This window comes from Natator depressus, chromosome 11, assembly GCF_965152275.1.
Source record: "Natator depressus isolate rNatDep1 chromosome 11, rNatDep2.hap1, whole genome shotgun sequence".
NCBI lineage: Eukaryota > Metazoa > Chordata > Testudines > Cheloniidae > Natator > Natator depressus.
In genome coordinates, this window is record NC_134244.1 from 22,675,503 (window position 1) to 22,689,316 (window position 13,814).

Below are 13,814 nucleotides of genomic sequence, written 5' to 3' on the forward strand. Positions count from 1 at the left end.
CAAATCCCCTCATTCTTCTCTTCTGCAGACTAAATAATCCCAGTTCCCTCAGCCTCTCCTCATAAATCATGTGCTCCAGCCCCCTAATAATTTTTGTTGCCCTTCACTGGACTGTTTCCAGTTTTTCCACATCCTTCTTGTAGGGCCCCAAACTGGACACAGTGGCTTGGATGAGGCTTGGTATTTGCAGCCATGAAATTCAATAAAAGAAAGCTTTAAATTTTAAATATATAAATTACAAGACAGCAAGACTTATGTGATAAATACAGTGCCATATTTAATTTGGGATATTGGCATGCAGTCAACCATTTTTGTTCATGTGTTGAACAGTTCAACAAGACACAGGCAGAGAAAAGGTCGTTTTAGCTCCACTGTGGCCCTAGTTAGAAGGGGCTCTGTGTGCTTATGGAGATGGGGAGATAGGGACAGGGGACCCATCACTTCATGGTGCCACCCCTTTTTCAGCCCCATGTTTCTATATGGAAACAAAGGATGCAGTTAATATAGCTCTGAGCTGCACTAACTCCCTCTGGTTCCCTCCTGCAGCTGCTATTGAGCAGCCATGTAACAGCATGGCATCTGCAGGAGCATGCTGCCAAGAGAAAGAAAGGGTAGTAGAGAAATGTAGGTTGGCTGAGGGTGAAGTAGTTTCGTACCTATAGATGACCAGGCTTGATGTGCTTGCCCCCAACAAACTTCACGGTGCTTCAAACCTCTGCCCACTGAGTCTGGAAAGTCCATGTGAGAAATTCTTCAGGAGATCTCCTGACTCTTTAGAATCTTGCCACAGTTCCCTCCCTCTCATACAGTGGCAGGTTGAATGACACACACAAGGAGCAACTGAAGACCTATTTATATTATAAACTCTTCAGGGCAAGGATCATCTAATACTGTGTTTGTACCCTAGCTAGCACAATGGGTTCCCACTCTTCATTGGCCCTTAGGCACTACTGTAATAAATATAGTCGATTAATAACAACAACAACAATAAATCATCCTAGACAGCATATTGCTTGGCCATTCATCCAGTAGTAGCAAATAAGGCCTACTGCAGGTATGTGATCCCTTATACAGAGGTTTTGGGGCAGTAAATTCATGTCGTTTCCAAACCCACTGGCCATGCAATCTGGTCTTTCTACTTCAGGCCCATTCACAAGTACTATATTTTTCCTATACCGGTGCACTGACAATCCTGACAGAACAGTTCTCTGGAGCCCAGCCGATGGCAGAATCATGGTGCAGGCTCCTTCTCCTCTGCTTCTCCTTTTCTGTGTATGTGTTCACTCTCCCCTTCAAGCTTTGGTCCTCTCTTGGTCTTCTGTTCTCCTCAAGCCTACCCCACATCTGTAGAGATTATCAGGCAACTCAGACAAGCCCATCTTCCAGCAAAAGAGACTTGGCAAAGTGCTAATTCATCTCTAGGGTGTACAGATGGTTGTAATTCTTTGCAACAAAAAGACATGAAACCAAAGCCAGGAACTGGTAATTTTTCATGTTTAAACTCTGCCCTGTATAACATATAGCCCCTTATCCTGCCTAAAACCTCCCCAGCAGCTGATAGGTGTTTGAGAATTGGTTCATAAATAAGCAGTTAGAACAATATTGGAAAAATCCATTAGTTGTGCCTGAGGTTCCTATTAGCTTCCATATATCTATATAGTTATCTCAGAGCTATGTACTCAAAGCTGAATCCAAAAGCTTGGCTGTGGATAATAATTAATTATATTTTGCAAAAATCTTTTTTATTTTTATTAAGGATGCATTTTACCTTGGCATTGTATACTAACCATTTAAAAAATAGATGATTTTCCTTAATATATATTTTTGTCTAGAGATATTTGTTTAGAGATGTACTTATGGCAAACATACACTGTTGTTGAATTTGGCTAAGGTATTAATGATAACAATAAATCAACTGGTGGTTTGCTGGGAAATGAAGCTACTTCATTATCTCTTAATGGCTATATCAAACCTGAAAAATACATATTTTTTGTCAACTGACCCAGTGAGTCAGGCAGGAGAACTTTTTATTTCACTGGGATGACACATCAAACATGTTTGCCGTCTAGTCTTTTGAGAGACATTGACTGAAAACCATGCCTTTGCTTTTTACATCATTTTACCAGACTTTACACAGGGTGAAAAGAGAAAGAAACTTCTGTGTTATTACTTTTCAGGTGCTCGAAAGGAAGAAGTAGCCCTAATGAATGGGCTAACTGTTAATCTGCATCTCCAGATGGTAAATTCATTCTTTTTTTCTCCAATATTTAGTACATTTGGTATTGTCAAATTAACTTTAGTCCTTATACCTTGAATTTGAAAAGATTTTACTCTTCATTTATGTTAATTAAAATATTTTGTGGAGGTTCCTACAAGGAAGCATGGGACAGTGATCTCGATGCCTTTTTCAAAAGACTTGAGGATCTTGCTGAGTGCTCTGACCTATGTAGAGGTATATACAGCACCTTGCTCAGCCCATAGGAAACACAAAGCACAAAAGTTGGGCAGCAAAGCTTTTTTCCACAAACATTTTAAGGACAAATTTGATCTTTTCTCATGTACACTATAAAACAATGACTAAAGGGTAGCATTCAAGACTCTCGTTCAGGAGATATATGTGCAAATACCTATTTGGTTTTTTGGGGGTTTCCACACACATCTCCAGAGAGACATTTTGATAGCTGCTCTGAGAGTCCTCTCAAAACATCAAAGCTCAAGAAGATTCTCATCTGAGGTGTTAATAATTTCCCTACAATTTAAGTCAAAAATGCATGGTGTATGGGCTCATCATGTGAAGGACTATAGTATATAAGCCCTACCAAATTCACAGTGCATTTTGGTCAATTTAACGGTCATAGGGTTTTAAAAATAGTAAATTTCATGATTTCAGCTATTTAAATCTGAAATTTCACGGTGTTGTAATTGTCGGAGTCCTCACTCGAAAAGGAGTTGTGGGGGAGGGGGTTGCAGTGATATTGTAGGGGGGTTGCGGTACTGGTACCCTTACTTCTGCACTGCTGCTGGAGGCAGTGCTGCCTTCAGAGCTGGGCAGGTGGAGAGTAGCGGCTACTGGCCAGGAGCCCAGCTCTGAAGGCAGTCGCCACCAGCAGGGGTGCAGAAGTAAGGATGGCATGGTAAGGTATTGCCACCTTTACTTCAACAGTACTGGGCCCTCATTAAGCAGCCGCCACTCTCCGACCACCCAGCTTTGAATGCAGCATTGCAGGAGTAATGTGGCATGGTATGGTATTGTTACCCTTACTTCTGCACAGCTGCTGGTAATGCTGCCTTCGTAGCTGGGCGCCTGGCCAGCAACCACCACTCTCCGGCTGCCGAGCTCTGAAGGCAGCGTAGAAGTAAGGGCAACCCTCCAGCAACTCCCTTTTGGGTTAGGACCCCCAAGTTGAGAAACGCTGGTCTCCCCCCTGAAATTTGTATAGTATAGGGTAAAAGCAGACAAAAGACCAGATTTCACCGGCGGGAGACCAGATTTCATGGTCCGTGACTCATTTTTCATGGCTGTGAATTTGGTAGGGCCCTAAATATAACACCTGGTAAATAATCTTTTCACTGTTCGGTATGGAATTATAAAGCTGCCTTCATTAGGCCCAGATCACTTCACAGCCCCCCAAGTTCTGTGCTCAGTCCCAGAGCTCCCACTTTTTCCGGAGCTTGTGAAAGGCATTCTGTCAGTGTGGATCCCACACTACATGAAAGGGTAGAAAGTGGATGGACCATGGTTAGTGGGTGTGGCTTCAGACAGAGTATAGGTAGGAAATGACATTCAGCTTGGGGCTGTATTATATATTTTGTGGAGCATCACCTTGCAAGTCTCTCTGTCAGGGAGATGCAGGTGATGCAGTGATCCAGAGCTGGTATACAGACACAGTCTCTGCATGAATGGCCCAGGTTTCTCCTAATCGTTTATGTTTGGAGGTAGGCCCTACAACATTCATCACAGGAGGGTGGCGACAGCAACACCACCCCCATCACCAGAGGATGATGTGGGAACTTTGCGGAAAGCTCTGCACTCCCTCTGCTACAGAAGGGAATAATCTGGATCTTGGTGATTAGAGCAGGGCGATGGAAAATCAGGATGACTGTGTTTTATTTCTGTCTGCCAGTAATTTGCTTGTATGACCTCGACCAAATCATGTAGGGTGTAATACTGGCCTCACTGAAGTCGGTGGTAATGTTGCCATTATCTTAAAGATGTGGATTTCATCCTTAAACTCTCCATGGCCATACTTACAAATCTGTAAAATGGGTACATGTTATAAAAGTTTTCTACATCAGAGAGTATTGTAAAGACTAAATATTTTTCAAGTGCTCTGGGATTATTTTGACATGCTCTACATAAATGCAAATTGTTTGTATTTTTCTTAAATTATACATGGGGATCAATTCTTTAGTATCGGTTTAGATAAATGTTTCAACATCTTTTTTTTTTAACAGTTATCTTTTTTTAGCCCTACTCCAAGTCGCTATAAGATTCTTCTAGAAGCCAAAGCCTTTCCCTCCGACCATGTAAGAAATTCATATTTCACCGTATTTGTATTATTAATCATATACTGGAAAGAGTATCAGTAGCCTGATTTGAATATTTATTAGATAAACTTGTCCAAGTACCATTACAATAAAAATAAAAACTGTCAGATGCTTTTGAGCTTAGCATGTTTTACAGATTGTAGCTTTATTCCTTTCGTTCAAATAAAAAATGTTACAAGATGAAAAGATTGAATGGGCACATTGATTTATTAGTCTTTTTAAAGACATTGAACAAACTGCTGGCCTAAATCAACTGAAGTTGTAGCTGTTTTATTAATTCATGTTGCTGTTTTACTTTATGGAAACCAAATCAATAGAAAACTCACAACATTAACACTTGTATATCCCCAGACAGAGATGGAAATGCTTGTTTTTTAGCACTTTAAATTACTAGTTTAAACATAATTTGTGTGCTATGAATGTGTGCTATGAAATAGGAGACAATAGTCCGTGCATCACAGCTTACAGCAAATAAATCTTTGAGTTTGTGGCCCAGTGCTACTTAATCATCTACTCAGTAAACTCTTGGAAATTGATAATTTTTATTAATCTTTAAGGCACAATAAAATGACTCCAAATATCACTCAGAGGATTATTTGTAACTCGGATGCATGAACTTCAGATTGCCTTTATTCTAGGCTACAGAGCTCAACAGTTACTTTTGCCTTTGCTCACTGTAGCTTCATTTGTGCACACTCTGTGCCTTCTATGTTCCTTTGACACCCCAATAATAAGCTGTACAACTGCCTTCATCTCAGACCACTGTACTATCATTATTAACTGTCTATAGCACAGTATTTCTGATTGACTATATGTGACATTGTCCCCCAAACGTTATCAATACAGTATCTTTAGAGATAAAATCATTGGCTGAGATATGCCATGCTTGGAGATATAGACATTGGGTGGACTTAGTAGTAGTAGTACTGTCTGTAGTGCCTATGAGCCCTAGTCATGGACTCGAACCCCATTGTGTGTGTTAGGCGCTGTTCAGTCATAGAACAAAGGACAGTCCCTACTCCAAAGAGCCTTGGCTCACTGAAGTCAATAGGAGTTTTGGCCCATTGAATTTAATGGGGCCTGGATTTCACCCACTAATTTTAATGAAAGATGTGTGTGTAGGTTTGATCTAAAAATCTAAGACATTTCTTTTAAAATCTGTTTGCTTTGCTAACCTGTAGTACGTGAAATTCTTTTTTCAGTATGCTGTTGAGTCTCAGCTTCGGCTTCATGGACTTGATGTGGAGAAATGCATGCTCATGGTACAGCCACGCAAGGTTTGTGAGGGGTATAAATGTCAGAACTCTGCTCTCCTTGTTAACATTGGCTATATACGTGTAGTTAGCATTGGCTATAAATGTGTAGTTAGTACAAGAATGGAGGTGTTGTCCCCCAAATTCTTTTGCATCTGCTGTCGTTGGTTATGTATATGCATCTCTTCTTATATTTCTACTCATGTGCCTAGAATTTTCAGAAAAACTTATCGATTGCCACTAATTGTCTATTCTGTTGCTTTCCATACATTTCTGATGTTAAGGACCAATATTATCTTTGTTGTCTGACTTAAATTGCTGGACTTATCTCTTAGGAAGAAAATAATCTTTCAAAACAGTTACTTATAATGTATTTTCTGATTGCCATAACAACAATAGGCTCCTAAAAGAACGCAAAATTCAGAAGCATCAGCATGTATCTTCCTTATAGTTTTCTATCTTAAAAGATTGCCATAAAGACAACATACTGTATCTTTATTATCACAACCTAAGGAAAGGGCCTGCTTCAAAAAATATTTAATTTAGATCATGTTGAGAGATTGCATTACGATCCCTTCTCAACATAAGAACTTTGCCACTTAACTATAATATGGATGATGACCGTTGGATTCTAAAATCTGAGTAATCTTATGAGGAGAGTGAGGCTACTCCTGAATCCTTGATAGATGTTCAAAGATTGTTAAGATAATAGCAGTTACTCCCAATTTAGCAAATTTTACCCAAGCTCATTGCAGTAGCAAATCTAATTTCATTCTGAGTTTTAACTGCCTAGGTGTCCCGAGATAGTGGTGGGTGGTGGCTACTTTGTAGGAAGAAATGTGGGGAGAAGGAGGCAGAAAATCTTGCTACAAAGAATAAAAATTAGATTTTTCTGTTGAAATTTTTTTATATTTAATGACTTAAGGTTTGGGATTTTTTTTGTACTTCTGATTATGACAGACTTGTCTTTTTTTGAAATATAAATATGGCAGATTTAGAATAGCTTCCTGTGGGAAATGAAGTGTACTAAAACGTGAGGGTGAGACCTGATAGACAGCTTTTAATACTTGTGGGTATCACGATATTCAAATGCCACATAAAAATCATTATGTATTCTGTTTGCACCAAGATCTTTTTATATTGTACTTAAAACTGTCTGAAATATTAAGAGGGGTGAAAGGAAAACAAATGTTTTTAAGAATCTACCACCTTGAAAATAAGTTGCTAATGATTTTTCATTTTTTGAAGTAACCAACTCAAAGGCTATTTCCTGTCAATTACCTTTGTAGATCATTGTTGTGCTAGGATACGCTTTTGATCTCCCTATGCAGGCAGCACAGCACATAGTAAAATATAGATTATGAAATAAGAAATGACAGTTTCATTACTGCCAGGGTAGATGTAAAACATGTGCTTTAACTTTATTTTAGGGGGAGGAGACCTTGAGAATTGAAGATATCCTTGACATAATTGAGAAGGAAGGGGACTCTGTTGCTGTAATTTTGCTGAGTGGAGTGCAGTACTACACAGGACAGCTGTTTGACATCCCCAGAATAACAAAGGCTGGCCAAGAAAAGGTAGAATTGTTCCAAGACTACTTCTCTAAAATCGGTTTAAAATAATCCTTTCCCCCCTCTATAAACTGGACAGATATGTAACGTATAGGGGGTCTATCTAAATCACTCTAAAGATTTATAAGAAATCATAATCGTATTCTTGCATTTCCCATAGAGTTCTTATAGGGTGGCTTAAAAAAATCTACAGAAAGGCTGTTATTCTTTATTAAATTCTGCAGGCCTCTTGCTTAAGAGTTCTGAATGGGGAAGGAAATGATCATCCCAAACTCTTTAAAATAGAGCACTATGTGTTAGACTTCTATATTTAAACAGAATTTAGCTATGTTCTCTCTTCTCACCCACTCACTGGCAGCTGCTATCACAGCATTTTGCCTCCAGTCAGCAGGGCAAGGTGAGTTCCTTGTGGAGTTGACAGCTTCTGACTCAGCTGATCAGTTAACAGGAGACGGGCAGGATACTGAGTATATCACCTTCATGAGATGACTGGTTTTCAATACAATAACTCAGACTTGGAAACTTGCAGCCAGTGTACTAGAGACTTACTGTGAAGTTTTTTAACCATCTTGATTGCCTCCGGAATGCAGGGGAAGGTAGAGTCTTAATTAAGTTTTCTTATCAACAAGAGATCAGCACACTTATCAGGAGGCACATTTTTTTATTGGATATATCTTATCTGACCTGAGATACTCAAGGAATTAACATACTGGATGTTACTAGATTCCTACAAACCTGCAGTATAGCTGTATCTAAACAGTTAACCCTTTTGAGGGTTCAGCCCTGATCATACCAGGGCTTCCACTACCTTTTGTTGTTATACGTTCTGTCTCTCCTCTGCTGAACCCCTGGGGCACAAATGCAGGTCCATGAGTTAGCTACAGTGACCATGGGATGCAAACATTGAGTGCACCCACTGAACAATCTAATTTTTCTAAATGCAACATAAAGCTGCTTTCCCTTGTGCCAGAAACTTCAAGGGAGGATAGGCAATGGTAACTGCATCTGCCCCCTCCCAGGCTTGAAGCTGGCATTGCACCTCCTTGCACCGGCTTGGGTGAATTTAGGTCCGCACATTTTAGAGCCGCATAGTATAAAAACATAATTACTAGATCTATCTTCCTTGAGGATCACCTAGCCTCTTGCTAACTCTAATGAATCAAGCTTCACAACACTGCCTTTTGATTAAAGGAAAGGATAGTCTGATAGAAAGATGATGTAGCCAAATGCTAGGGTACTGTGTCAGTTCATAAAAGAAGGTTATACTGGGGGTGATGAAAGCATTCACGCACTGGAAAGCTGGAGCTAAGTGCATACACGTGTATATGCGTGCACAGACACAGAGCATGCTCCCTCTCATAAATCTGTCATGTAGCTGATGTCTGACATGTCAGACAGCCCAGAAAAATTTATACCAAACTGTAAATTCAGGTAAACTTGCAAGCCTCTAACTTTAGTGCCAGTCTAAAGATGTTCTCCATAGTTTGGACCACATCCACATCTACTGCAAATCAGTATAGCTCCATTAAGAATAGAGAGATACTCTTTCTATACCAGTGGAGAATCAGGCCCTATGTGTTTAGGTAGGCATCTGTTTAACTGTTATATGTTTTCAATATTAGGAAAATGAGTAATACATACTGTACTGTGTTTAAGCTTTTCAGGGATTGGTATCTCAGTGTTATCTGAGGCAACTGCTGGTTGGTGACTAGAGAAAAAGTAAACTCTGTAGAGTAGGCAAAGCAAGGTGAAGGTGACTGCCTGTAATGGGTCTTAGACACAGGACAAACTGTAGTCTTCAAATCAGAATGAGAAAAGTTCTTGAGCGGATTGTGGCTGCTCTATGACCTTGGCAAGTCATGTAACCTCTGTCCCTGTTGCCTATCTCTTAATGGAACAGCAATTTACCTAGCTCGTAGGGGTATTTACAAGCGTTAGGATGAAATCCTGTCCTTTCATAAGGTCAGAATTTCACCCTTGGTTTTTCAGAAAATCCTCTGATATCCTGTGAAAGGCAATCCAAGTAGTATATTATATGTTAGTATATTATTATTATTATTAGGAGCTAGAGGTGTGTATAGGAAGGCGTACAAACCACAATGTCCCCATTAGAGCTTATTGGTGCATTTGTGCATAGATATCTAAGTCACATATTTTATTACTTCTATGTGTTAGAAATACTTTAGAGGACAATGAATTTCCAGCAATCATCCATCCCATTAGCATCCAGAATTGGAAGCCAAATGCCGTCTCTTCTGTCTGAAAATCTACAAAGCTTTTATGATTCTAAATAAAGGTGGCGTGAGACATGTATCAGTTGGCTCCTCCAGGGATTTTCAAAAGTACCTAAGAGAGCTAGATGCTCAACTTCCATTGACAGTCAAGTGCTTTAACCGCTTTGATGCAATAATGATCAGGACTTGGGAAGGGTGGATTCAGGATCCTAAAGTTACTGAAAATTCATTCAACACAAAGATGCAGTTCTAAGCACTATTTATGTGTTGCTGGTCTGGGAGACCTTAAAAGCATGACAAGAAATTTTAGGTTTCAGAGTAGCAGCCATGTTAGTCCGTATCCACAAAAAGAAAAGGAGGACTTGTGGCACCTTAGAGACTAACAAATTTATTTGAGCATAAGCTTTTGTGAGCTCCAGCTCGCTTCATCGGATGCATTCAGTGGAAAATACAGTGGGGAGATTTATATACACAGAGAACATGAAACAATGGGTGTTACCATACACACTGTAATGAGAGTGATCAGGTAAGGTGAGCTATTACCAGCAGGAGAGCGGGGGGGGGGAACATTTTTGTAGTGATAATGAAGGTGGGCCATTTCCAGCAGTTGACAAGAACGTCTGAGAAACATGTACATAAACATGGGGAAATAGTTTTACTTTGTGTAATGACCCATCCACTCCCAGTCTTTATTCAAGCCTAAGTTAATTGTATCCGGTTTGCAAATTAATTCCAATTCAGCAGTCTCTTGTTGGAGTCTGTTTTTGAAGTTTTTTTATTGAAGAATTGACACTTTTAGGTCTGTAATCGAGTGACCAAAGAGATTGAAGTGTTCTCTGACTGGCTTTTGAATGTTATAATTCTTGATGTCTGACTTGTGTCCATTTATTCTTTTACATAGAGACTGTCCAGTTTGACCAATGTACATGGCAGAGGGGCATTGCTGGCACATGATGGCATATATCACATTGGTAGATGTGCAGGTGAACGAGCCTCTGATAGTGATGAAGTGAGCTGTAGCTCATGAAAGCTTAAGCTCAAATAAATTTGTTAGTCTCTAAAGTGCCACAAGTACTCCTTTTCTTTTTGAGCCTCTGATAGTGTGGCTGATGTGATTAGGCCCTATGATGGTGTCCCCTGAATAGATATGTGGACACAGTTGGCAACAGGCTTTGTTGCAAGGATAGGTTCCTGGGTTGGTGGTTCTGTTGTGTGGTGTGTGGTTGCTGCTTCAGGTTGGGGGGCTGTCTGTAAGCACGGACTGGCCTGTCTCCCAAGGTCTGTCAGAGTGATGGGTTGTCCTTCAGGATATGTTGTAGATCCTTGATGATGTGTTGAAGAGGTTTTAGTTGCAGGCTGAAGGTGATGGCTAGTGGCGTTCTGTTATTTTCTTTGTTGGGCCTGTCCTGTAGTAGGTAACTTCTGGGTACTCTTCTGGCTCCGTCAATCTGTTTCTTCACTTCAGCAGGTGGGTATTGTAGTTGTAAGAATGCTTGAGAGAGATCTTGTAGGTGTTTGTCTCTGTCTGAGGGGTTGGAGCAAATGCGGTTGTATCGTAGAGCTTGGCTGTAGACAATGGATCGTCTGGTGTGGTCTGGATGAAAGCTGGAGTCATGTAGGTAGGAATAGTGGTCAGTAGGTTTCCGGTACAGGGTGGCATTTATGTGACCATCGCTTATTAGCACCGTAGTGTCCAGGAAGTGGATCTCTTGTGTGGACTGTTCCAGGCTGATGGTGGGATGGAAATTGTTGAAATCCCGGTGGAATTCCTCAAGGGCTTCTTTTCCATGGGTCCAGATGATGAAGATGTCATCAATGTAGTGCAAGTAAAGTAGGGGCGTTAGGGGACGAGAGCTGAGGAAGCGTTGTTCTAAGTCAGCCATAAAATTGTCGGCATACTGTGGGGCCATGCGAGTACCCATAGCAGTGCTGCTGATTTGAAGGTATACATTGTCCCCAAATGTGAAATAGTTATGGGTGAGGACAAAGTCACAAAGTTCAGCCACCAGGTTTGCCGTGACATTATTGGGGATACTGTTCCTGATGGCTTGTAGTCCATCTTTGTGTGGAATGTTGGCGTAGAGGGCTTCTACATCCATTGTGACTAGGATGGTGTTTTCAGGAAGATCACCGATGGATTGTAGTTTCCTCGGGAAGTCAGTGGTGTCTCGAAGATAGCTGGGAGTGCTGGTAGCGTAGGGCCTGAGGAGGGAGTCTACATAGTCAGACAATCCTGCTGTCAGGGTGCCAGTGCCTGAGATGATGGGGCGTCCAGGATTTCCGGATTTATAGATCTTGGGTAGCAGATAGAATACCCCTGGTCACGGTTCCAGGGGTGTGTCTGTGTGGATTTGTTCTTTTGCTTTTTCAGGGAGTTTCTTGAGCAGATGGTGTAGTTTCTTTTGTTAACCCTCAGTGGGATCAGAGGGTAATGGCTTGTAGAAAGTGGTGTTGGAGAACTGCCTAGCGGCCTCTTGTTCATATTCCAACCTATTCATGATGACGACAGTACCTCCTTTGTCAGCCTTTTTGATTATGCTGTCAGAGTTGTTTCTGAGGCTGTGGATGGCATTGTGTTCTGCACAGCTGAGGTTATGGGGCAAGTGATGCTGCTTTTCCACAATTTCAGACTGTGCACATCAGCGGAAGCACTCTATGTAGAAGTCCAGTTTGTTGTTTCAACCTTCAGGAGTCCACCTAGAATCCTTCTTTTTGTAGTCTTGGTAGGAAGGTCTTTGTGGGTTAGTATGTTGTTCAGAGGTGTGTTGGAAATATTCCTTGAGTCAGAGACGTCAAAAATAGATTGACAGATCCAGAAGAGTACCCAGAAGTTACCTACTACAGGACAGGCCCAACAACAAGACTTTGTGACTAGCTCACCTTACCTTATCACTCTCGTTTCAGTGTGTATGGTAACACCCATTGTTTCATGTTCTCTGTGTATATAAATCTCCCCACTGTATTTTGCACTGAATGCATCCGATGAAGTGAGCTGTAGCCTGTGAAAGCTTATGCTCAAATAAATTTGTTAGTCTCTAAGATGCCACAAGTCCTTCTTTTCTTTTTGTGAATACAGACTAACACGGCTGCTACTCTGAAACTTTTCCTTTTAAGAAATTTTAGACATTCAAAGACCCTTATAGGTACTACCCTCTGCAATATCTAAATACTATACATTTATACAAAGTTAACAGGTTTCAGAGTAGCCGCCGTGTTAGTCTGTATCCGCAAAAAGAAAAGTTAACAGACTCTTCTACCATACTCAGACACCCTAAATGTTGAAGACATTTACTTCAGCAATTTCCAGACTGTGGACAGTTTGTTATACTTATAAGAAGCACACGGGATCTTTATAGGGAAGAAGGCAGTTCTCTCTCTCTCTCTCTCTCTCTCTCTCACACACACACACACACACACACACACACACACACACACACACACACACACACACACACACACACACACACACACACACACACACACACACACAGAGAGAGTCCTGCCAGTTGATGTTTATAGTTCCCAGTCCAGAGTCTGGATCAATCTAGTGGCCAGCCAGATTGGATGCAGAGGGAAGCAGGACTCTGTCGGTTGCGATCCGATACTCCTGGAGTGTGGCAAGACGAACCCAAAGTCCCATGGCAAAGCACCCTGTTCTTACAGTCCTTTTTCTCTGTTGAAGTCTATAGATTTTGCTGTGTCAGTTTCTGACCGGTTACTCCTTGATTGGTGTTAACATTCCAAAACACCTGTGAGAGGGTCATCCTGCCTGGTTTCGATTTAATCAATTATCTTTAGGGGTTCCAGCCTTCACATCAGGGTTGTCAATTTGCCCTTCCTCAATCATGGATATGCGTTGATGGTTCTTTGGCATCAACAAATCTCAATAAGTGTCTTCGCTCCTCCTTTCTTGACCATCTGGTTAACAATGGCCTTCACACTGTATCTTTTCCCGATGCATGCATTCCTCATTCACACAAACAGTCTCTTACAGAGACCAAACAGTCTTTTACAGAGACTCTGAGAATACAAACAGTAGTATTTTATATCAGCAAAAAGGCATTGCAAATTAAACCTTGCTAAGTTTTACAATCAATAACCAAGACAATTTACATTGAGACCCAGGCCTTCAACGTTCCTCTAATCGACTTAACATAGACACAATACAGAATCCTGGGTTATGAATAGATTTAGGGATAAATTCTTTA

The 13,814-nt window shown here is 40.9% G+C and overlaps 1 protein-coding gene across 4 annotated transcripts in view; it reads left to right on the plus strand.

The window, feature by feature from the left end:
- KYNU (kynureninase) overlaps positions 1-13,814 on the plus strand; it is a 99,270-nt gene that overhangs the window by 37,531 nt on the left and 47,925 nt on the right. For all 4 annotated transcript variants that reach the window (XM_074966808.1, XM_074966807.1, XM_074966806.1 and 1 more), the window contains 4 exons: positions 2,178-2,239; positions 4,456-4,527; positions 5,751-5,825; positions 7,232-7,378. In XM_074966808.1, coding sequence (XP_074822909.1) covers positions 2,178-2,239; positions 4,456-4,527; positions 5,751-5,825; positions 7,232-7,378 — 356 coding nt within the window. The remainder of the gene's footprint in view (positions 1-2,177; positions 2,240-4,455; positions 4,528-5,750; positions 5,826-7,231; positions 7,379-13,814) is intronic.